General features: G+C 37.3%; 1 protein-coding gene across 3 annotated transcripts in view; it reads right to left on the bottom strand.

Annotated features, from left to right (window-relative positions):
• The window catches only part of Arih1 (ariadne RBR E3 ubiquitin protein ligase 1), a 103,594-nt gene that overhangs the window by 40,577 nt on the left and 38,986 nt on the right, over positions 1 to 24,031 (bottom strand). For all 3 annotated transcript variants that reach the window (XM_087561020.1, XM_087561021.1, NM_001013108.3), the window contains 3 exon segments: positions 10,013 to 10,157; positions 1,003 to 1,095; positions 547 to 602 (listed from right to left, as the gene is read on the bottom strand). In XM_087561020.1, the coding sequence (XP_087417146.1) occupies positions 547 to 602; positions 1,003 to 1,095; positions 10,013 to 10,157 (294 nt within the window).

Genomic DNA, 24,031 nt, shown 5'->3' on the forward strand with positions numbered 1-24,031 from the left:
TGGACTCAATGTGTTGGAGTTCCTCAAAGACCGCCTAACTCAGCTGCATCATAAGCTGAGTTTCTTCCTTTGGAAAATGTTTTTTTTCTTCCTCAGGTAGTATGTACCTGTACTGTGTCTATCCACTCCTGGTCTCCCTCTTTAATCTAGCACATACATTTTCACAGACTCACATTTTATTTTATTTTTATTTTATTTTATTTTTTATGGATGCAGGAAATCAAAGCCAGAACCTCACATAGGCTGGGCAACTCACTGAGTAACACTCTGATTCTGTCTTAGCCTGCTACCCAGAGGACACTGATTAACATTCATTACCCCATTATACACTTCCAAGACTTACCAAAGTTTGACTATCTCATATTGCCAAACATACCATAAGAATGACCACCTAAGCAAATTGCAATAGAAATTGTATTATAAAGAAATGAGTGGGGAATAAAAGTCTCTTGAATTTTAATAATTTTCAGAGGTACTAAGTAAAAGATAATTTGGTTTAACTACCAAAGCAATACTCAATGTGCAGAATCGATGAGAAATACTTACATAACTGTGTTGTCATCCACTAAGATATCACAGCCATGCGCAGGACACGAGATAGTCTGAAAGAGATGCAAGTGTCAGACATGCCTTCATTAACACCACTTACAGGACGCTCACCATCACCTGCATTCCCTAGATTCTGATGACACTTTCCTGTTTGCAGGCTCTCAATCCCTTCCCTTTATATCTCAGAAGTATGTCTTTGAGTCTAACCATCCTTCTAAGTAACTGTTTTTGCAGCATAGAAAGGGAAAGTTAAAAGCAAACAAAGCTCATCAGAGTTGACGCCTACTACGAAAACATTACCAACATTAGGCTGATTAATGGGAATGTCACATCCTAAATCTTTTTTTTTCTCCTAAGACTTTTAATCTAGAAAAATGTTTAATCCCCAAACTTTTATCTTTATAGAAGGGTCTAAACATTACAAATAAATGTTTTAAATGAAAATCAAATTACCTGCCCCATGCCTTCTTCCATTATTTTGGTAGTTAAATATTCACTCCAGCACTGCATACAAAACTTATGTCCACATTCAAGGCCAGTAAAATACTGTAACAAAAATTAAAAATGAATTTTAACAAAGACATTATTTTTAAAAAGAAAAAAGTGAAACTACCTAGTATCTAAAATGCCCATTCGACAATAACCCAAAATATCCTAAAATCTGCTTTGAACACAGACTATCTAATTAACAGGAATGTATCTGTGGTTAATCTTTACAAATTTTAGAGGTAAACAATAACAAGTCTGAGTTAAATATATACAAATGTATGAAAAACATACTACTGAACACAAAATGGTAATGTTCAATTTTGTTACCTACTATGGAAATGCAAATCAAACCACAATGAGATACCATATCACACTCACTAGGAGAGCTATAATTAAAAAAACAGATATTACCAAGTATGGAGATGGACAAATTGGAAGCCTATTCCAATATACTGCTTCATGAAAATCTCTGGAAAACAACCAGGCAACAACTATCTCAAAATACTAAATGCAGTTGTCATAATTTCTGCCTTGGTTACTTTTCTACGCTGTGACAAAACCATGACAAGGTGAGGTATAACAGAATGTTTAATTTGGAGCTCATGGTTTCAGGTTAGAGCCTATAACCATCATAGCAGAAAGCATGGCAGCATGAAGGTTTGCATCTGATCCACTATCACAAGACAGAAACACCTAACTAGAAAGTCTACAGGTTTTTGAAACATCAACGACAACCAATCCCAGTGACGCACTATCTCCTAATCCTTCCCAAACAGTTCCACCAACCTGGTACTAAGCATTCAAATATATGAGCCTGTGAGAATCACTGTGGGGCAAGTGGACTGTGCTACCAGACAGAAGAACTAGTACAGTTGAAGCAGGTACAAAATCCCTGGGGAATCAGCTCCTTGCCAAGCTTTACCTGTCCTAGAACATGTAATCATGACAGCCCACTGAGAGGGACTATGACAAATGGTCACATAGAAAAAAAAAACAAAACAAAAAAAAATAACTCAAACATAAAAACAAACAACAACAACAAACCCTAGAGTTCTCCATGCTAATGAGGTATGTCGATAGATCTCAGGTATTTAGCCAATGAGCTTTTCTTCCTGGCCACTCCTTATTGCCCCAAGAGTAAGACATATCCACTCACATCCACCATGAAACAAAACAGTTTGGACAAGTAAGAACTGTCTCCTTCATCAAGGATGAGGGATGGGGGGCGTGGTTGTAAAGAGCCCTGCCTAATTTTCCATGAGATGGCCTTTTCTCTTTCAGAGATGGCCTCTGTACTCTTGACACTTACTCAGAACCAAACCAAACTGGATTCCAACTTGTCCTGGACTCACCCACCCATCAACTTCCTGTCTGGCCCATAGGGTAATCACTGAGCAGCTGCCCCATTCTCAAATCCCCATATGGTCGCCAGCGTCTGGGTACACAGGAGATTGAGAACCACAGTATCTGTCCCAGATCCCGTTTCTTGCCCAGAAAACCACTAGCTGGGACCCCTATCTATCACGGACTGTGTTCTGCCTCCCTTGAGCAGCTTACAGAGAGGCAGATGCATACCTGGCAAACCACTCTTATTCAAAACACACCATATGACCCACCCACTATTCTCCCACAGTATATTACTGAATAGAATTAAAAAATATGCATCCCTATAAAAATTTGTACACAGTATTGATAGTTACATCATGCATAATAGCCAAAATAAAGAAACAACTTAAGACATTCATGAACAGATAAATGTGAAACAGCTATATAATAGAATATTTAGTAACAAAAAGGAATAAAGTTCTGATATATGTTACAACATGAATAAACCCTGAAAACATGCTAAATGAAAATAGCCAACAAAAGATCTCACACAATTTAGATGAAAGGTACAAAACAGACAAGTCTTTAGAAAAAGAAAAGATGTTTGTCTAGGGCTGTAGATTTGTGGGGAAAGGAGAAGTGAATATCAAAAGGTATGGGCTTGTTGGGTTTTGTGGGGAAGAGGTTATATAAAAAATACTTAAAATTTAAAAATTACGATCATGGAAAAATATGAATATAGCAAAAGCCATATTAAATAGTATGCTAAGATAATTACAAAAGCACTAAACTTAACAAACCTATATTTCTGAATGTTTTTCAAATACATACAGGACTTCATGGAATTCTGTAAAATGTAGTGACTTAAAAACTAAAATTTTCGGGGTTGGGGATTTAGCTCAATGGTAGAGCACTTGCCTAGCAAGCGCAAGGCCCTGGGTTCGTTCCTCAGCTCCGCGAAGGAAAAAACAAAAACAAACAAACAAACAAAAAATAACCAAAACTAAAGTTTTGTACGGGCAGGGCTATATAGTGAAACTCTTGTCTTGAGAAAAGCAATTAATAATGATTAATAAACTTGTATTAAATCAAGATACTTATTGCAAAACCAAGTATAGTGTCTTTAATCTGTCTATAATCTAGAACTCAGAGGTAAATGCAGGAGGATGAAGAATTTAGGACCAGTCTTGAATACATGGAATACAGCTCAGTGTTCAAGCCCTTGCCTGCAAGCATGAGACCCTAAGATTAATTACCATAACTATAAAATAAATAGTTAAGGACAATAGAAAGTCAGGCATAGAAATGTATGCCTATGATTCCAGCACTATGAGGCTTAAGGAAAGAGAACCAAAGAGATTAGGGACAGCCTGAGACAAACAGTTTAAGACATGGCCTCAGAACAAAGAAAGATTAATAATAGATTGTATTTTAATCCTCGCCTACAATGTTTAGAAAAAGTAATTGTAAAGACAATGTTTAAACGAAGTATAGTGTATTTATAAGGCTTAAGACTCAAATAAATGGTTAACTTATTTTGCTTTTACCTGACAATGACTCAGAGGCAGTTTTTATCTAATTTGTCTGATGTTTAAGTTAGATTCCCTAGCACTATAAAATAAATACAAGAAAACAAAACCAACCTTACAATAGTTATGACTAATATTGAGTAATACAAAAATTTAGGATATTTTAAACAATACATTAAAATGCACTGTAAAAAATTCTTTGAGGATTCTATTTTAAAAACCGAATCAAGTAATTCATTTATCATGCTAGATTGGTAAAGCTGTGTTGACATGGATGTGAGAGCTTTCAAGCAATGTTAATGTGTTTACAGTGGCATGTGCCTGTACCTCCAGATGTTTGGGAGACGGAGGCAAACAAACTATTTCAACATAAAAGGGGCTTCAGCTATGGAGCCCTACCAGGTGCCTGCTAAGCACCAGAAGTGGTATGGAAAGTGTGAGTAGTTACTGCCCTTCAACCTGAGCAACACTGTGAGACAGTGTGATCTGAACAGAGGAGAGCAAATGCCTTTGCAGTGTGCATTTATGTGGAAATAACCTTGCTTGTGCCCTATTCTGCCTCATTTACTCAGAAACACCGTCTGTCTTCAATTTTGGTACATACATGCAAAGATAACCTAATGTGTACATACGGAAGAGAGTCTCATGCTCTCTTTTATATTTTGTTACTTTCATTGTTTGGGTTTTTAAACTCTGCAGTGACTCCATAATGACACACTAATTTATCCTTTGTCTGTTCTTCAAAGCTGTGTCTATTGTTTAATTCCGTGTGTATGTGAAGGGATGGAGAATAGGCACATATATGTGTAGGTAGTCAAGGAAACCAGTGTTACTAAAATCTCCCTGCAGCTTGCTTGGTGGCTGTGTAATGTGGTGCTGAGAACTGAACTTGGCTACATACACTCCAGGAAGAACAGAACAAGTGTTCTGGTCCTATGGTTTACCACTTTAAAACTTCAATTTCTTCAAGAGTTCACTATTGGGGTTGGGGATTTAGCTCAGTGGTAGAGCGCTTGCCTAGGAAGCTCAAGGCCCTGGGTTCGGTCCCCAGCTCCGAAAAAAAGAACAAAAAAAAAAAAAAAAAAAAAAAAAAGAGTTCACTATTAATGCACTTTTTATACCACTGTCACATTGACTAATACATTTTGTAGAGACATGACATAATAAAGAAGAAATACATAGAAGATGACAGGGATATAAGTACAAATTGAAAGTTATTATCAGGTCCTCTAGTCACAAGTGGCAGCACACCCAGTTTCTCACACCCATTTCGTCAGAGCTTTTACCAATGCAATATCTGAAAAACAAATTATTTAGGTTCTAAAATATACTTTTTAAAATTCTTTGTTTTTGGTTGTTTATTTTTCTACACAGATTTCTCTGGAGACCAGGGTGGCAGAAAACTCACATAGATTTGCCTGCCTCTAACTCTAGGTGTTCACCTCCATGCTCGGCTGTTCTTTGAAAATATATTATATAATTTTAAAAAATCATATTTGCCCTAATTCTTCCTCATAAATCCTCCAAGATCCACACACATAACCACTTGAATAGTTTTAATTCATTTTTAAAAATAGTAAAAGTTTCAACTTTGTGCATGTAGGGGGTGGGGAGGAGTAGGAGATACCTATTCAGTCTGTTTCTTTCCTCAGGCATTTTCCTCCCATAATTTGCTCAGTTTTCACTGGGTTATCCCATGTAACCCCACTCCCAATGACTTAAAGGTCTTTTTTCTAATAGCATATTATTAAAGTTCAGTAAGAATCATCTTTTTGGAGAGAATAAACCATGATCAGATAAATATATATATTTTTAAAATTTTCATCTTTCCTCCATCAGAAATATAATCTCCAAAATTAAAGCAGTTCTGCTTGTAAAAACAGAATAATTGAGACATTAGTTCTCTCAAGAGCTTAATAAACTAAATGGGTTAAAAAGAGATGAAGAGCACATACTGCTTGGCAAAGGACCCGGGTTCATTTTTCAGCACAGGTCAAGCAGCAGCTCGCAACTGTCTACATCTCCAGGCTCCACAGAATCTGACCCTTCTGACCTGTATGGGTCACACATACATGCACAACCTGTTCCACCATATACATCATTTAAAACAAAACAACTTCTTTAAAAGTAAAATAAGGGGGTTGGGGATTTAGCTCAGTGGTAGAGCGCTTGCCTGGGAAGCGCAAGGCCCTGGGTTCGGTCCCCAGCTCCGGAAAAAAGAACCAAAAAAAAAAAAAAAAAAAAACCAGTAAAATAAGATTAGGCCTAGACAAGATTCTTCCAAGTAGTGTTGGTGCACTAAGATTCTATGTGGAATTTTTAACATGGAGATGGGACTCTGTCCTTGGTTTTTTGTTTGTTGTTTTTTGGTTTTTTTTTTTGTTTGTTTGTTTTTGTTTTTCAAGACTGGGTTTCTCTGTGTAGTCCTAAAACTCTGTAGCCCAGGCTGGCCTCAAATTCAGAGATCTCCCTGCCTCTGCCTCCCAAAAATTGTGATTAAAAGTGAGGACCAACACATCCAAAGTGTAGTAGTCACAGCATTTTGTAGGGTCACATGATCGTTACCTACTTTTTAAGCTATTTTGATTCAAAATAAAAAAGCACTGTTAAGGTGCAATAAAAGTAGTGACTCTATGAATTTACCTAGCGCTCAATCTAAAATCTTAGTAAATCAAAGTGAGACCTTCTCTCGCAATTAATTCCAAAGTACTATGTAAGATGTTAGAAACATTTATGTAGCCCAAGTGTGTTAATATGTGCCTGTAATGTAACTGAAACAGAAGATCATCATAAGATTCAGGCCAACCTAGACAACATGATACTACCTTATTGAAAATAACAAAACGACCCCCACCCTTCAAAAAGGGTACACACACACACACACACACACACACACACACACACACACACACCCCACTCTCACACAAGTTATTTAAAAGCCTCTATTCATATGTCTACTGTATAAAGGTAAAACTGCTTTCTAGGAAAATAAAGGTACATTTATGTAAATAAGAAATTATTAATGTTTTACAGAGCAGTACAAATAAACATGTTTCTTAAAGAAATGACAAAACATTAATAAAATCCCATAAAGGAATTCACGTGACACTGCTAAAACTGATCAAAACCAATCATCTGAGTAGTTGACCTTGAAATGATGAGAAAATAACTAATTGTGTTGTGTTATATTGTCCACTAACATTAGTAGTTTCCACTCATAGCTCTTTAATCAGACAACTTTAACTCTCGGAGATTACTAATGAACTCCTTAACTTCAAGTTGACTTTCTTTTCTTAGGTCAATAGCACTCTTACTTTGTTTACTCTTTCTTTGGTTTCTGCTACATTTTCCTGTCTTGTTTATCACACCCTCTGTTATCAATTCCTATGAATCCATAAATGAACTGTGTCCTGTTGTGGGTTGTCCCCTGAAGCCGGTATATTGAAGACTTAAAACCACAGTTCATGAGGTTACTGGAAGTTGTAGAACCTTTAGGAGTAAGAGAATTATTTGGAATTTTAGTCATATTAACTGTAAATACAGAATGCCCCTCTGAAAAGAAAAGCTGGATCTCCTGCCTTTTCCTCTCCCTTTCTGCTCCACTTTCCCAAGCTGCTTTATTGAACCACGGATTGCATCATGAAGTCTGTTCTCCCCACAGACCTAAGGAAAAGAAGATCAAAACCTGAAGCCTTGGAAACCATGAGACAAATCAATTGTCTCTCCTCGGGCTGATTATCTCAGGTATTTTGTCACAGCAACAGAAAGTGAACCAATGTTGTTCGCACTTTGGCCATGTGGTGTCAACTTCATAGAGTCTTAACATTCATTTTCAACCTATTTAGTTTCTGTCTCCAGGAGAAAAACACCCCTAAGGTTTGCTTATGAAGAAGACTCCAAAGGAAATCAACCATGGAAAAAAACCCACCCTGAAGCAGATGGAACTCTTATTCTCTGTATGGAGACTCAAAAGGAATAAAACGTGGAAAGGAGAAAGCCAGCACTGTCTGCTTCCTGACTGTAGAGACAATCAAATATTTAACATTCCATTCCCACAACTGTGCCGTCCCTGCTATGATGGACTGTGTCCTCTAAGCATAAGCAAAAATAAGTTCATATGCCATGAAGGTATGTGGTCAGAGCAAAACGAAAAGCAAGCTGAGGAGACAGCACAGAGATAAAGGCACTTGCTGCCAAGCCTGACAGCCTGAATTTAATCTTCAGAACCCACATGAGGGAAGGTGAGAACCAATTCCAACAAGCTGTCATCTGACTCTCCTCCATACATGCCCACTCACATATAGAGTAAATAAGTAAATGTAACACTTACTAGAAGTAAATACACAGGTTCCTTCAACATGTTTCTATGCTATCATTTATTTATTCTCAGATTGCCTATCATTCAAGGCAAACTATATGCTTATTTTCCATTATGTCTTTAAAATTTAGAACTGTTCCTGCAATGTTAATGACTTAAGTTTTCCATCATCAGCAATATACAAAGCCAAAATATATACTACAAATGTCTGGTCCTGATTTTCATGTTTTTCGTAAGAATCTTGGGAAATACCGAGGGCACTGAAAATGTAACTCATAATTCTATTAACTAGCTCCAGTACTCTAATATTAAAGATTTGAATAAAGGAGACAGTGGCTATACTGAAAGCAAAGGAAAGGGCAAAAGAAAAGTACTTATAAACTGAAATAAATTATTTAAATCTTAGTACTACCTCACAGACACCTTTGAAACTGTAGGCAGGGCAAAAATTTTTTTTAAGATTTACTCTTATTTATTTATCTATTTATATTTTTTAATGTGAGTACACTGTCATTGTCTTCAGACACACCAGAAGAGGGCCTCAGATTCCATTATAGATGGTTCTGAGCCACCATGTGGTTGCTGGGATTTGAACTCAGGATCTATGGAAGAACAGTCAGTGCTCTTAACCGCTGAGCCATCTCTCCAGCCAATGGTAAAAAATCATTAACTGGCATAAACAAACAATCTATGCAAGATAAAACAATGTTAAAACCCGAGTTTAATGTATTTCAAAGTTCCAGCGATTGTATAAAAAAATACATTATGATATAAGGAAGCAAATGATATATCTCCCAGGCCATAAAGAAATGAAGGATGTCCAAACTCAACTCATTTGAAAAATAAAACTTCAAACCAAGTAAAACTAATGAGTCAGTTCCAAGAGAAAACACTCAGTTAAGAACCACAGCGAGGACATGAGAACTCAGAAAGTTCTGCACTTTCCCTGATCGTTCTTTTTCTCTAACTTTACGAAAAAAGAGAAAAAAACAAAACAAAACCCAACAACAACAACAACAACAACAACAACAACAACAACTTTAAGACAGAAAAGAAAAACTGATCATTTGACCAAGTTGGCACCTTACAAATGAACTCCTTTAGATACTTATCTAAAAGTCTAAGACTAACAATGAGAAATCCTCAACAGTCAAACATAAACCATCAGCAAAATGTTGTAATTAAGGTAGAGCCATAAAAATATCTTCATTCTAATCAATTGAACATCTTTCTGCCACAAATAGAATTTTCCCATGGTTACCAATAAGGTAATGTTTTCCTACGAAGACTTCATTTAACCCTAAAGCTTATTTACTAAGTGCACTAAATGTAGCAGAAGTATACCAGTGTAACTCAATAAAACTTACTTTTTTTTAAAAGAAACCTCTATTATTTGCTTCTATCCTATTTTAATTCTGCCCCCACTTGCCATGTTTTAAGAATCTATGTCAGAATAGATATTAATAAAAAATATGAAGTCTTGAAAGTACCCTAAAAATTTCTATTTTGAAAATTTGAGAATAAGTTAAACTTTTAAATCTATTTTTACCTCTATTACACAGTTCTCCAAATGGTAGTAAAATAAACTCCAGAAAGATTACAGCATTTTAATGACAACTTGGACAAGTTTAAAAAACAAACAGGAAATGGGAACAGAAGAAAAATAGGACCTTTTCCTTCCTTTCCTTATTCTAAATGTATTGACAGGTAATAGGTGTATTTATTGTTCCCAGGTTTCCAAACTGTCCTTTGTGTAATTACCCTCTTACACAGCGCTAGCCTTAAACTACCAGGTACTCACCGAGTTAGGGTAATTCAAGTAGCAGATCTGACAAGGCATATCCTGTGCTGATGACCTTGTATTCATCTGGCGAGTTCGAGACTTTTTACTTGGATTAATTACATGACACTCAGCAAAGAGCTTCTCCAGGTTTCCATCAAAGTACCTGCATTATTTAAACAGAAAGGATGAGAGCCCAGCAAATAGCACAGTTAGAGCTCTCAAGAAACAAGACTTTCTGTAAGGAAAAGTAATTCACTAAACTAAAAAACAAAGGTCAAACCTATCGTGGTCAAGAGAGAAAGTGGGGCATGGTTAAAGGACAGCAGACAGAGGGTACGTGCACGGAGGGTCACTTTTGACTATTCTTCATTTTCAAACTGTTTTTAAATATGCAAAGTGGAAGGTAAGCAATTAGTATTAAACACAACTGTGACTAAAACTTTAGGATAAAAGCTGTGCTACAACTACAGTTAGCTGCCTGAGAAGAATAATCTATTTTAATACTAGGCTATATTTTATTATAGATACAATTTCATACTCATTTTAATCAAACTACCTTATTATAAATGACTATATCTCTTGTATACAATGAACTTGTTTCTACATATTCCTTTAAATTGTTTCTTTAATTTACATCAAATAAATTATATGCCCATATGCATACCTGGATGTAACACAATTGAACCATAATGTTATCAGGAAACAGTGTACCTAGTGCTATCTATACAGCAAATGGTGAACTATTTCATAACAATGGTAAATGCCAAGAAAAATGTTTCCCAAATGACAAACAGTCACTGTCCGTCCAGTTGCACCCAAGCCTGGAAACATCAGTTCTGTTTTATTTTTTAAAGATAGAGCCTCAGTACGTGCTTGTGACTGTCCTGGAACTCACAGAGCTCCTCTTGCTTCTGTCTTCCAAGTGGTGGCATGTACCCCTAAAATACCAGCCTAAAATATCTAAGTATTTCAAAGGGAAAACAAGAAGAAAGTAACAATTTTCAATTTGTAAATCAATTCAACCATTTACTTATTTTAAAGATTTCTTTATTTATTATATATAAGTACAATGTCACTGTCTTCTGACACACCAGAAGAGGGCATCAGATCTCATTACAGATGGTCGTGAGCTACCATGTGGTTGCTGGGATTTGAACTCAGGACCTTTGAAAGAGCAGTCAGTGCTCTTAACCTCTGAGCCATCTCTCCAGCCCCTCGTATTTATTCTTAATAAAGAATATGTGCAATTGTATTTTAGCTTTATCCAAGGTTTTAAATAGTTATGCTCTTTATATACATACAAGGATCTCAATTAAAAGAATCACAACTCTTTTAATAGTAAAATAAATTCCAGAAGAATTCCTACATTTTAATGACAACTTGAGCAAGTTTGAAAAACGAACAGTAAACAGGAACAGGACGAGAACTGGGACCATTTTTATCTTCCTGTCTAAGTCTATTGACAGGCTATAGGTATATTTATTGTTCCCAGGTTTCCACATTTCCACCCTCTGTTTGTGTTGATACACATGCCACTGAGTGAGTGAGTGTGTGTGTGTGTGTGTGTGTGTGTGTGTGTGTGTGTGTGTGTGTGTGTGTGTGTGTAGGCCAGAGAACAATTGTGGTTATCTTTTGCTTTCTGCCTTACTTTTTGGAACACAATCTCTTACTGAACCTGGAGTGTACCCCATTTCAGCTATACTGACACGACAGCAAACTTCAGGGACACACCTATCACTGCCTGTACTATGCTTGAAGGTATGTGTCATCACAGCCAACTTTTTGTTTGTTATATGTGGGTTTCTGGGGATCTGAATTCATCATGCTTGCCTGGCATTTTGTCCACTGAGCCCATCTCCTCAACCAAGATTTCAAGTATTTTAAAAATTCCTTAAATTACATGTTAGTTGGGGCGAGGGATGGTGGGGGTGGGGCTTGTGGAGTCAGTTCACTCATTCTACCTTGTATGTGGGTCTTGCAGATCTAACTCAAGCCATGGGGTTCGGCAGGATGCACCTTTATCTGCACGTGTTCTCACTAGCCTAGACTTCCAATAACTTTTGCTTAATGAAAGTTTTCTTTAGTACTTATTAAAAATATAGAAATAGATGTTTCTATAGAAAAACCACTTATCTGAGAACACATCACATTATAAGTACTTTTACATCACTTGTGTTTCTCAAAATATATTCAAATAATTGATCAAACAACTTGTTATAAAAGGAAACTGGTAAACTTAAAGGTGTCATTAATTCACATAAAGTTGCCTCTGATAACTCAGATAATCAGAATAAATCTAGCAAAGCACAAAACCAAACTACATAAAAAGCAGAAAGTAGAAGAGACTAAAATTAAATATGAATTTGGAAAGCCATAAACATCACCCTAAAAAGAATAATCCATGTTAATAAAGACAATTTCAGTTATCCCAATAATTGAATTGAATTAGTGGACTCTCCACATTATATTAATATTCTAAACAGCATTTCATGCATACTCAGCCATAGAGATGTAACTGAACCATATGCAGATCCACTCTAAACACCCTAAAGTCTTCACTAAGCAGTATTTGGTTTTTGTTAACACATCTCTGTATGGTGTTCCATGTTTGCAGGTACATACTTTAACATACTGAATGAATCCTATACTGGCACTTAGATGGTCCACATACATAAAACCGAAGTTGAACTCTTGGTCCATCTGACAGTGTGAACTTGTCAAGATTTCTATTGCTCCATTAGAGAAACTGAATCTTTCTTTTCATAAATAGTCTATATACTTTTGAGTTCAGAATGTAAACAGGAAGAGTTAAGAAAAAACCTTTGTCTCATGGATTATTTTTCCCCCAGTTGTATAATGCTTTAACTTTTTAAAATCGTGTTCAAATTTTTAAAAAACAATTTATTTTCTAAGTATGTCTGGTTTTGTGTGGTATCCAACGGTGCTCCTGGGCAGACAGAAAAGGCGGCTCTCTGAAGCTGGAATTACAGGAGGTTATGAGACACTCAACCTCGGGGCTGGGAATCAAACTCTGATCCTCTGGAAGAGTAACGGTACCTTTTGAGCCAAGTAGTGGTGGCACACTCCTTTAACAACAGCACTGGGCCAGACGGATCAACTGAATTTGAGACCAGCTGGGTCTTGCCTGCACATGTATGTGCCTGCACATATTAAGATGTGTGCTTGATGCCCAGAGATCACAAGACTTTGTGGAGCTCCTGGAGTTATAGGTGATTGTGAGACACTATGTGGGTGCTAAGAATTAAACTCCTGTCCACTCCAAAGGCACCAAGTATGTAACACTTAATGACAGAGCCATCTCTCCAACCCAAGATTATTCGTTTATTCACAAGTTAAGATTTTTCCTTCAACCTGTTTCTGTTCATGTGGAAAATACATTTGGATTACATAAACTGCAATTCCATTTGTTGTAATTCAAATTGCTAGTTATTGACTGAAGGGTGGGAATACTACCTCCTGCGCTTTCTTACACCTTCTCTGACAGGTAAAGGTTCCTGTAGATTACATCCTAATGATACTCTACACTACCCTGTAGCATGTTACTAACTGTAATCATACCCACCCACCCACAAGTTGGCGAGAATGCATATCTCTTGACAACTATGTTTTATTGCCACAGCCCTAGAATCTAGAAAAACCTTTTTTCCCTATTGAGCTACAATCCCCAGACCCAGAAATATAATGTACTCACTGAAGGCAAATCTCTCTCTTAATAAGCATCAGCTTTCTTTGCTATTCCATAAGCAGAAACGTATATTCCATTAATCTGCTTGAGCTTACAGTTTCTGGCATTATCCCTTTGAAAGGTAGGTGTGTGTGTGTGTGTGTGTGTGTGTGTGTGTGTGTGTGTGTGTGAGAGAGAGAGAGAGAGAGAGAGAGAGAGAGAGAGAGAGAGAGAGAGAAACCTGTGAGTGCCTACAGAGGCCAGAAGGGAGAAAAGGATCTCCTGAAACTTGAGTTATAGTTTCACATATATATATATATAGTTGTGAGCTATCTAACTTGAGTTATGGGTGCTAAACTCAGGTCCTCTGAAAAAGCAACAAGTACTCTGTAATCACTAGAGTCCTCGCTGAGATATTTTTAATGATGATGATGTACGTACACACACACACACACACACACACACACACACACACACACACACACACACACACACACACACACCAGGCAAAGCCTGGTATAGTGATATATTCCTGCAAACTCAAAACTTAGAAGATAGAGGCAGGAAGGTCAGGAGTTGAAGGCTATCTCTGACTATGTTATCAAGTTGGAGACAAGTCTGAGTCACATGAGAACCTGAAGGAACATGAATAGGAACCAACAAATATTCCCTGGCATGGGAGGCCTGAGAGGTCCATCCACCTGACCCCCCTTTTAAAGTCAATTTTCATTTATAAGAAATACACAATTTGGGGTTGGGGATTTAGCTCAGTGGTAGAGCACTTGCCTAGGAAGCGCAAGGCCCTGGGTTCGGTCCCCAGCTCCGAAAAAAAGAAAAGGAACAAAAAAAAAAAAAAAAAAAGAAAAGAAAAGAAATACACAATTTAAGTGTTTTGTTGCCCAATTTCCCAGAGAATATTTTGTTAGCCATTTGGACAGAATTTACTTGACATGAAGATAATCCATTTCTTTTGGGATTACACTTAGCTTCTCTACTGATTCTGTTTGCTTCCAATGTCACCTGTCCTGTACAGTGTCACCTGTGACACTGGAGCCTGCCTAACCAGTACCATGAAGAGGTCAGAGCTGTATATACCAAAGCGTGGGTCAAATATGATACCTAGAGACCAATGTACTTCTGGATCCCCAAACCAGCTTCCAGTATCTAGAAGTGTTTCTCATAACCCACGATTCTTCACCTTCAGACTCTTCTCCAAGACTACTTATGCCCCACAGATTTTCATTTCTTCTGTTACTCACATTATGACAGTGTATATACCTCTGGAAACACAGGAGTCTAGCCTGTAAGCAGCTCCAAGGCCTTAGTTACAAAACTCAGTCTGTTTCCACTCTCTTAACATCCAGAGGCAGAGCTTACAGATCCAAAGTTCTTTATGGGATTCTCCTTTTCATAAGACCCAAAGCCAATATGGGTAAGAGGAAGAGATAGATAGCAAAGCATCCAGAATAGGGCCTTACAGATCAAGAAGTTGGCTCCTTTCCTAGGCTAACAAAAGATTTTGTTTTAACGTGCATTTATTATAAGGTCTGTCTACTCTTGACCCAACAAAGGCTCTTTGGAAGATATTAGAATCTATCTTCTAGGGATGGAAATGTTTCTCAAGGTCAGATGGTAGAGTATTTGCTTGTAATGCATGAAGCATTGGGTTCAATCCCTAGCACTTATAAATCAAGTATATAGTCCCAATGCTAGGGAAGTAAAGGCAGGCAGGTTTTCTTTATATTCATTTATGTTGTATGTGCATATGAATGTGCCATGACATATTTGTGGAGGCCAGAAACAACTTGTTGCAATGAATTCTCTCCTTCCACCATGTGGATCCAAGATCAAACTAGAGGGTTAGACTTGCCAGCAGGAGCCTTTTACCTGAGAGCCTTCACCTGCTGAGCTATCACACTGATCCACACATAACTCATTACTTGATACTTTGAAGATGAATATTTGGCTTACTTGTTTCTATACATATGCATGTAAGTCTATAAATCCTAGTATAACACAGGATACAGTATCTCCCCTAGTCCAGTCAAAAGGTTGTTTAAATAAGTCAAAAATAAAGTTTCAATCTTCATACAGGAATACAATGTAAGCTTAAAAGAGACACAAAACTGGGCTGAAGTGATGACTCAGTGGTTAAAGAGACACGGCTGAGGCCCTGGATTTGATTCCTAGAACCCATATAGTAGCTCACATTTATATCTAACTCCAGTTCCAGGGGAGCCAATACCCTGTTCTGATCTCTGTGGTCACTTCACAACAGGGTACAAAATTGCACATTCATACAGGCAAAACACTCATAAATATAAAAAGAGAAAAATTAAAGTCACAAACTGTGTGTGCAAAATAAAAACTCTCAGCTTAACTTACAACAAATTAATACCATTCAGAATCAGTGAAAATTCTTAACTCAGGTTTTTTCCCGTTTGCCATGCTACAAACCTATTGTCTTTGGCTTTCCAGGCAAACATTCTACCACTTGAGCTATAAGCTTGCAATATACTTGCTGTAAGTTGCTAGATATATTCTTTTGACTCCTACAAATTTTGAAATGCTAAGAACTTGCTGTTGACAGTCAATTAATACATATTTTGTATGTTAATATATGTGATAAATGATTGAATTATTTTCTTGTTATAATCAAATATCCTGATAAAAGCTACTTAGGGAAGAAACATTTAACTTATAATTCCAGAAAAATTAAAGTCTACCATAGGAAGAAAACCTGAAAAAACAGGAAAACATCAGAAGCTGAAGGATAAGAGCAAAAAGTAGGACTAAGTTTTAAGGCTTCAAGACCAACCTCTAATGACCTGCTTCTTCCAACAAGGTTCCACAACTTTCCAAAACCAGTTGGGGACCCAATGTAAACAAGCACCTGAGCCTATAAGGGACATTTTACATTCAAGTCACAACAATGGTGAAAGCACACAAGCCTGGAGGTCAGTTATATACCATTAAGGAAGTTACCTCAAAGAGACACTATACTTAAATACAGTGCCTAAGCTAAAGGTAGAAGCCACGGGAGGTAGGTATAAATTTACCAGGTAGTCCAAGTAGGTACTACAGTTAATATACATGTACCTGAGATTTAATCCTGCCATTTTACATTCCCCTCCGGTACATATGGCTCTCTGTAAAATCTGTGTGAAATTTATGCAAAATGTTTAATTTACTATTATTTCAAGGATTTATGACAAAGCTTTTTTTTGTCATCATTTAAATGTTTGCCTGGTTTTCAAACTATTGCAAATTGTTGGGGGAAAATAATATCAAAGTAAGCCTGCAGACTTCAAATTTTTGTTCTGAGGCCCACTGCTTGTTCATTAAGACAGCACTATTTATGAACACAGTCCATGAACACAGGCTGTGGTTTGTTTCTCTTCATCTCACTTAAGTATTATTTTAATAACCACTTTTACTGCTACTACTAAGAAGCCCATTCTTTAGAGTATGCCATATACGTACACTTTCAAAAATAATTTACAGTTTGATGCTTTAAAGATTTCATGCCTTTTGCATCCATTACAATTGTTTTTAAAGTGGGGTGGGGTGGGGTGTGTCTGTCTGCTTCAATCTCCTGCCTCTGCCTCCTGAGTACTGAGTCTTCAGGCACACTATCTTGCTTGGCCTAATGTATTTTAAGGGTGACTTTCTTTTTACCAGATGTCTTTAAATCTCAAGTGCTTTGGACCTGAAATTTCATGCTTTAACCAGAAGACAGGAAATTTTTATATACGTCAAATTTTCCATCTTTTAAGGTTTAGATAGACTGAAACAAAACAAAACTGAGGCTTGAGAGAGAGCTGTTTAGAAGCACTTGGGTCTTCAGAGGAATAGGGTTTAATTCCCATCATCTACATGTCAACCTATAACCTTCTATAACTCCAATTTCAAACTGGATGTCTTCTTTTGGATCCTATGGGCAACGAATGTATGTGCATACACACACACACACACACACACACACACACACAACACGCACGCACACATACATATCCAAGCAAATAACTATACACACAAAATCAAAATAAATCTTTAAAAAGATTTATTTTAAATCTCCTTTAAAAATGATGAAAAACTGCTCCCCATGTTAGCTCACGCCTATAATCCCAGCACTTGGAAAGCAGGAGATGCACAACAATATCCTGTCTCCAAAAAGAGAGGTGAATAGTGACATACACCTTTAACCCCAGAGCTCAGGAAAAAGAGTTGGCGGGGGGGACATGCACTGAGTTTAAGGCCAGCTGGGTCTAAAGAAACCCATGCCCCACACCCAACAAAACACTGAATGAAAGATTAATTTTAAAAATCCATTTCTATTCCACCTCGTCAGCATAGTCTAGAACAGAGGGTCCAAGCACTTAGTGTGGGGAAGGTATATTTTAAACAAAAGAAGGGGAGGATATAGAGAAGCCAACAGAAGGAGGAAGAAAGTTATATCTCAGAATCAATTAAATAGGCATTTATTTTTCATTGGAAAAGACAGGTTTGCATATAGACTATTATTTTACCTATCTGGAAACTCTCCTCTTTTATATTTTTCATCTTTTATTGGATAGCTTCTAATTCCTCTAATACCTTCAACTACTTTTAGTTTTGTCCAATCTTGCCATAAACTATTTGCCATTACTTTACATTTCAGTCACAGAAATTGACTTTTATTACATCTGAAAGCATCTGTGTTCATCTTTCCTAGTAGTGGCACACTAGATTTAGTCTCTATGTGAAGTATGTCACGTCCCTGGTTGGCAGGTTTAATAAGAAAACTAAACTGAAGGGGCCATCAAGAAGACATCAGTAAGGAAGGAAGGCCTCTTACCACCAAGGCCTAGCAATCTGCATTTATTTGATCCCTAGAATTCACATGCTGTTAAGAACCAACTCCTCTGGCCTTCATCATGTGCACGCGCATGAACACGAGCACTAATGTAAATAAGCAAACAGACCAAGTGGGGATAATAATTTGAGGAAGTAGTGTGAGAGCTTAAGTTTCTTTCCCTAGTCACATCTGTATTTGTTGCTGTTAGAGGCATAGGGGTAGTAACAGTTTGTGAGCATCTTAACTCAAGTTTAGAGCTTGAATTGCTAAAGCACTTCACTGACATACGTCAATGCTCGGGTTTACAAGCAGTGATCAAATTCTCCCATACTTCACTGGCCTTCTATTTCATTTTCCCTCCACTCTTAAACTACCTCGGAATTAGTATTATAGACTGGCAGACTCACAGCTTCTTTTGAGCCTTCCTATCCAACTCTATTTTACAAAATCTTTGATGCTCTATTTTTTAAAAAGCTGTTTCAGTATTCATCTAACTATTCCTGTTACCTTTAGGGAAAGGAAGAGCCCAAATTACTGCAACTACGGGATCCCCTGTATTCTCATGGAAAGAGCTACTTACATTTCTTCTACCTAGTCTTTTCTGCCAATTTAACTGTCACCTCACACACTCAAACAGTATTTTCCTAATCTAACTTGAACTAATAGTAAAACTACTTTTGCTTTAAAACGTCCTCATTGAGCTGAGTGTGATGATGACTGCAGAGGCAGGCAGACTTCTGTGAGTCTGAGGGCAGCCTGGTCTACAGATTGAGTTCCTTTTCCTAACCACATCAGAAATGTTTTGTATATTCCTGAGCAACTAACTATCCGTTAGGAAAGAGACTGCTGTGTATGCCCTCTGAATACGACACTATCTTAGCCTGCATTTCAGACATAACTGATATGTTTTCAAAAGTTATTATAATTTATGAAACCCTGAGAAAGCAAATAAACTAAGAACAGAGAAAACAAAAGAAAAACCTATCTAGGGAGGATTTTGTTGTTTTGTGTTTTGTTTTGAATCAGGGTCTTAAAGGAAGTCCAGGCTGGCCTCGGATTCTCAATCCTTCTGCTTTAGACTTCCAAGTGCTGGCATTAAAGGGATGCCTCATCACTTCAGATATAAGGTAACTAGTAGAGAAGATTGTTTCAAGCTCATACATCTAGTAAGTAGAGCAACAGAAATTCAATGTTTCGGTCCCCAGCTCCGGAAAAAAAAAAAAAAAGAAATTCAATGTTTACACTACAGTGTGATGAGACATTTATTTATTTACATCCATAACTGCCCCAAACAACTGAACAGGAACACCACTAACAACCACCACCTATGTTATTATAAAAGAATGGTGAATATCATCACAAAAGCAAGCAAGGTTTCAGAAAAACCAAACTCATTTTCACATTCAGTAAGTTATTATGAAGCATATTATTACACAGAAACAGCTTGGAAAGCGCTATCTGTAGCATCACGACCACATATAGGCACTAACTTTTCATCAAACCTCTTCACAAAATAGTTGTACATATTTCATAACAAAAATCAAAGTCTTTTGAAACACAAGTCAGAAAAGGGTAACACCATTCTTAAGTGCCCTTTCCTTTCATCCACTCCTTAGCAGTAGTAAGCTTCAGAACAACTACAGGACTTGGGAAAGACCAGGAAGTGGTAGCATACAACTATAGCCCTAGGACTATTAAGAAGTCTAACCTGAACCCATAAAGTTGAGACAAGCATGGATAAACTTAGTTAGATCATACCTCAAAAAACCCTGCATTTGTGTACACCTTACACATATCAGCTAATTCATTAACACCCATTTTATACCACTAAAATGATTTAAAGTTTACATTTAGTCATTATGAATCTGAAAGGCCAAGGTGGAGGAAACAAAAACAAAAACAAACAAAAAGACTGTTTTACTTGTTTCTAACTCTAAAAGGAACTCCATTTTTTTAATTTGTTTGTTAAAGATTTGTTTATGTATTTATTTATTTTACATGGTCGCTGTTTTCAGACACACCAGAATAGGGCATCCAATCCTATTATATATACATGGTTGTGAGCCACCATGTGGTTGCTGGGAACTGAACTCAGGACCTCTGGAAGGGCAGTCAGTGCTCTTAACTGTTGAGCCATCTCTCCAGCGCCATTTTTGGTGGTTTGTTTCTAACATCTGTAATAATATCATAATTTTAATAAAGTTCTATTTCAGAAAAGAAAGCTTAAAAATAGTCAACTGACTAAAATATTTTCTAAAGCCAGTTAAATGGTGTGGTGGACTAAGATGTTTGCAACCTGAGCTACTTAGCAATTTGAGTTAAACTTCTGGAGCCTACAAGGACCCTGGAACTCACTGTCACCGGCTCAGGCCTTCCAAGTTTTCCCTGTTCTTCAATGCCCAACCTAAGCATTACCTCGAAAATAAAATTGATGTCTAGAAAATATAAAAGACTTTCAAGATTACGTCTCTCTCTCTCTCTCTCTCTGTGCGCACATGGAAGCTCCACAGCACATCTGGAGGTCAGGGCAACCTGCAGGCGCTGGTTCTTTTTTTCCTTCCTTGGTAAATTCCAAGACGCAAACTCGGGTCATCACAGAACATATCCAAGTGCTTTTTACCTGTTGAGCTATCTTGCCAGTTCCCCTTTAAACCTTTTATTCTAGTTAAGTACAACATGAAAACAGACATCATAAGGCAGAGTAGAAAGCTTAGAGAAGAAGCTTTTTAGCCTCGTCAAGAAAGAAAACAACTCTGGTTTGCTCCCTCCTTTCTCTGGGGGACTCATTCAGCAGTCACCAAAAAACTTAAGACTTAAAAGAAGGTTCAAGAGGCAATTCAACAGATAGAGAGACAGCCATCTCTCAGATGCTGCAACACTCCTCTCTCCGTGTCCCATGCCTCAATATTGACACAAGTTGAGCAGTAAAAACTACGCCCCAGATAGCAACCAGGCCTTCACCTTCACTTTAACAGTGCTTCTGGTACTTTCTTGGTGACACAGCCTTCATATCTGATTCTCAGTCTTTAAAGGAAATATTTTTAAGAGGGGCAGACCTGCTCTCAAACTGATATCAAGAAATCCTTTTTTCGGGGATGGAGATTTAGCTCAGTGGTAGAGCGCTTGCCTAGCAAGTGCAAGGCCCTGCGTTCAGTCCCCAGGTCCGGGAAAAAAAAAAAAAAGAAAAAGAAAAAGAAAAAAAAGAAATCCTTTGTCATGGTTTTCCAGGTAACTGGGACATCACCTGGCTTGTTTCTCAACTTAACCATTTAAATTTTGTTTTAAACTGCTAACTCTAGTATTCCAGAAAAGGAAGAAGTAAAGGAAGCAACATCACGTAAAACCCACGACGGCAAGATAACAAGGGTGTGGATGCAGCTCTGATTCTGCTTTGTTTCACCCAGAGGAGCATGAGAAAACCAGGAGAGTGCAAAAAACCCTATTTAAAGTTATTAAACAGAAGAGTCACAGTCAGTAGACACGGCAGGCAAGCAGGCTTACACTGGCTTTGGGCTGTAGGGGAGATACAACACGGACACAGACAGAGAACAGGGAGTTGGTGTGTAGCTCAGTGATGGGGCATCTGTCTGCTATACATAATGCCTCCTGGGTCTGATCCCCAGCACAACAAAGACGACTGAAAAAGGAGAAACAAAGTATGAGAAGCTGTTTGAGAACAGGAGACAATAAAATTAGGATCACTCTTTCTCCACCCTTCGCCCAAAGTTCATAATTTTAAATAATAAATTATATGTATCTTTAGAATGTAGTAAATTAGGTTAACTGTAGACTAAGAAGTATGGATGCAAATAAGAGGAATTATAAATGCTCTATTTCTCCTACAGGACCATCAACTCAAGGCACCAGGGCTCACAAAATGTAATACAAAAGATATACTGATATGACTTATTATAATAAAATGAGAAAAAAAGCAGGAAAATTGAAAATATTTCACAATTTTGACAAAAATGTTAAGTACATCAAAATAAGCAAAAATAGCTAAATAATTCAGTACTACCAAAAAGGAAGCAAGACTTAAAAATATGTATTTGTATTGAGACCCTGTTTCAAAAATTGAAGGGAGGGAGGGAGAGGAGGAAGGGAGGGAAGGAGTGGGGGAAGGATGGATGGATGCAAACAAACAAGGCTCAAATTTGGGTCCCAGTATCCAAATCAGGTTATAGACTTGCAATCACCTCTAATTCCAACTCCAAGAGATCCAAACCCCTTTTCTGGTTTCCATGGACACCTGCACTTATATGCATGCATACACGCATACACATAATTAAAAAAAAAACAATGTAACAAGCATTACCAACAAGACTGCCAGGCTGGAGAGATGGCTCAGTGGTACAGAGCACTGGCTGCTCTTTCAAAGCTGCTGAGTTTGTTTCCAAGCAACCATATGGTGATTCACAACAATCTATAATGGGGTCTGACGCCCTCTTCTGACATGCAAGCGTACATACATACAGGGCACTCACATACATAAAATAAATAAAAATCGTAAAAATAAAAAAAGTCAACATTGCCTACATTTATTATAATTCTGTATAATTGAAGCTTATCAACGTATTTACAATTCATGCCTTTTATTCACTGAGGATTCCGACGGGGCGGGGGGACAACGAGAGAAAGGACCTTGGACACTGATAATTACTTTGGTTTTAGTTCTTGGATGATTAATAGGCAGTCATCTTACTGGTTTATCAGATGATTTCCTATACAGATGGTGCTGCTATTCATATACAATCTTTATCTTTCTTCTTTTTCCTTTTTCAGGCCATTAAATTAAATTCTTCATATTTTTCTGCAGTAGTAGGGAAATTGAACCTATGGCCTCATACAAAATAGGCAATTTCTGTCAATGTTTCCACATCCAGCCTTTTTAAATTTTTTATTTGAGGCAGTCTCACCAAGTTGCCCAGACTGGCTCTGAACTCTCTGTAGTTCAGTAAAGCTTGAACTTTTGATAATTATACCTCAGTCTCCCAAATAATTGGGATCATAGGTTTTGTGTCAACAGCCTGGCTCCTTATGTTATCAGAACTCTCACTGTATCTAAATGGTGGTGGTATCCACTACTTGTATTTGCAGTCTTGTGAAATGGGTTTCCTAATAAGTTGCCAAGGCTGGCTTCAAACCTGAGAGCTAAAGTGATGATTCTTTACTCTGTTTTGGTACTAAATATAATTGTGATATAAATTACGAGTATTACCTTTTTAGTTTACTAAGATTTTTTACTTTTACTTAATGTTTGGTAAATGCACAGTTTCACTAACTTCTATACTTATGTTTTGCTTTCTCTTCATTAATCTGCTAATGTATTAAGTACATAGATTAATTTTTCTTTTTTTTTCCCCCCCCCGGAGCTGAGGACCGAACCCAGGGCTTAGCAAGCACTCTACCACTGAGCTAAATCCCCAAACCCTAGATTAATTTTTCTTAATAATCTATTGCATTCCTAGGAGAAATTGTACTCCATTAATTCATTCAGTTATTTAAATATCTATTG

This window comes from Rattus norvegicus, chromosome 8 (genome assembly GCF_021556685.1).
Source record: "Rattus norvegicus strain SHRSP/BbbUtx chromosome 8, alternate assembly SHRSP_T2T, whole genome shotgun sequence".
NCBI classification, from domain to species: Eukaryota; Metazoa; Chordata; class Mammalia; order Rodentia; family Muridae; genus Rattus; species Rattus norvegicus.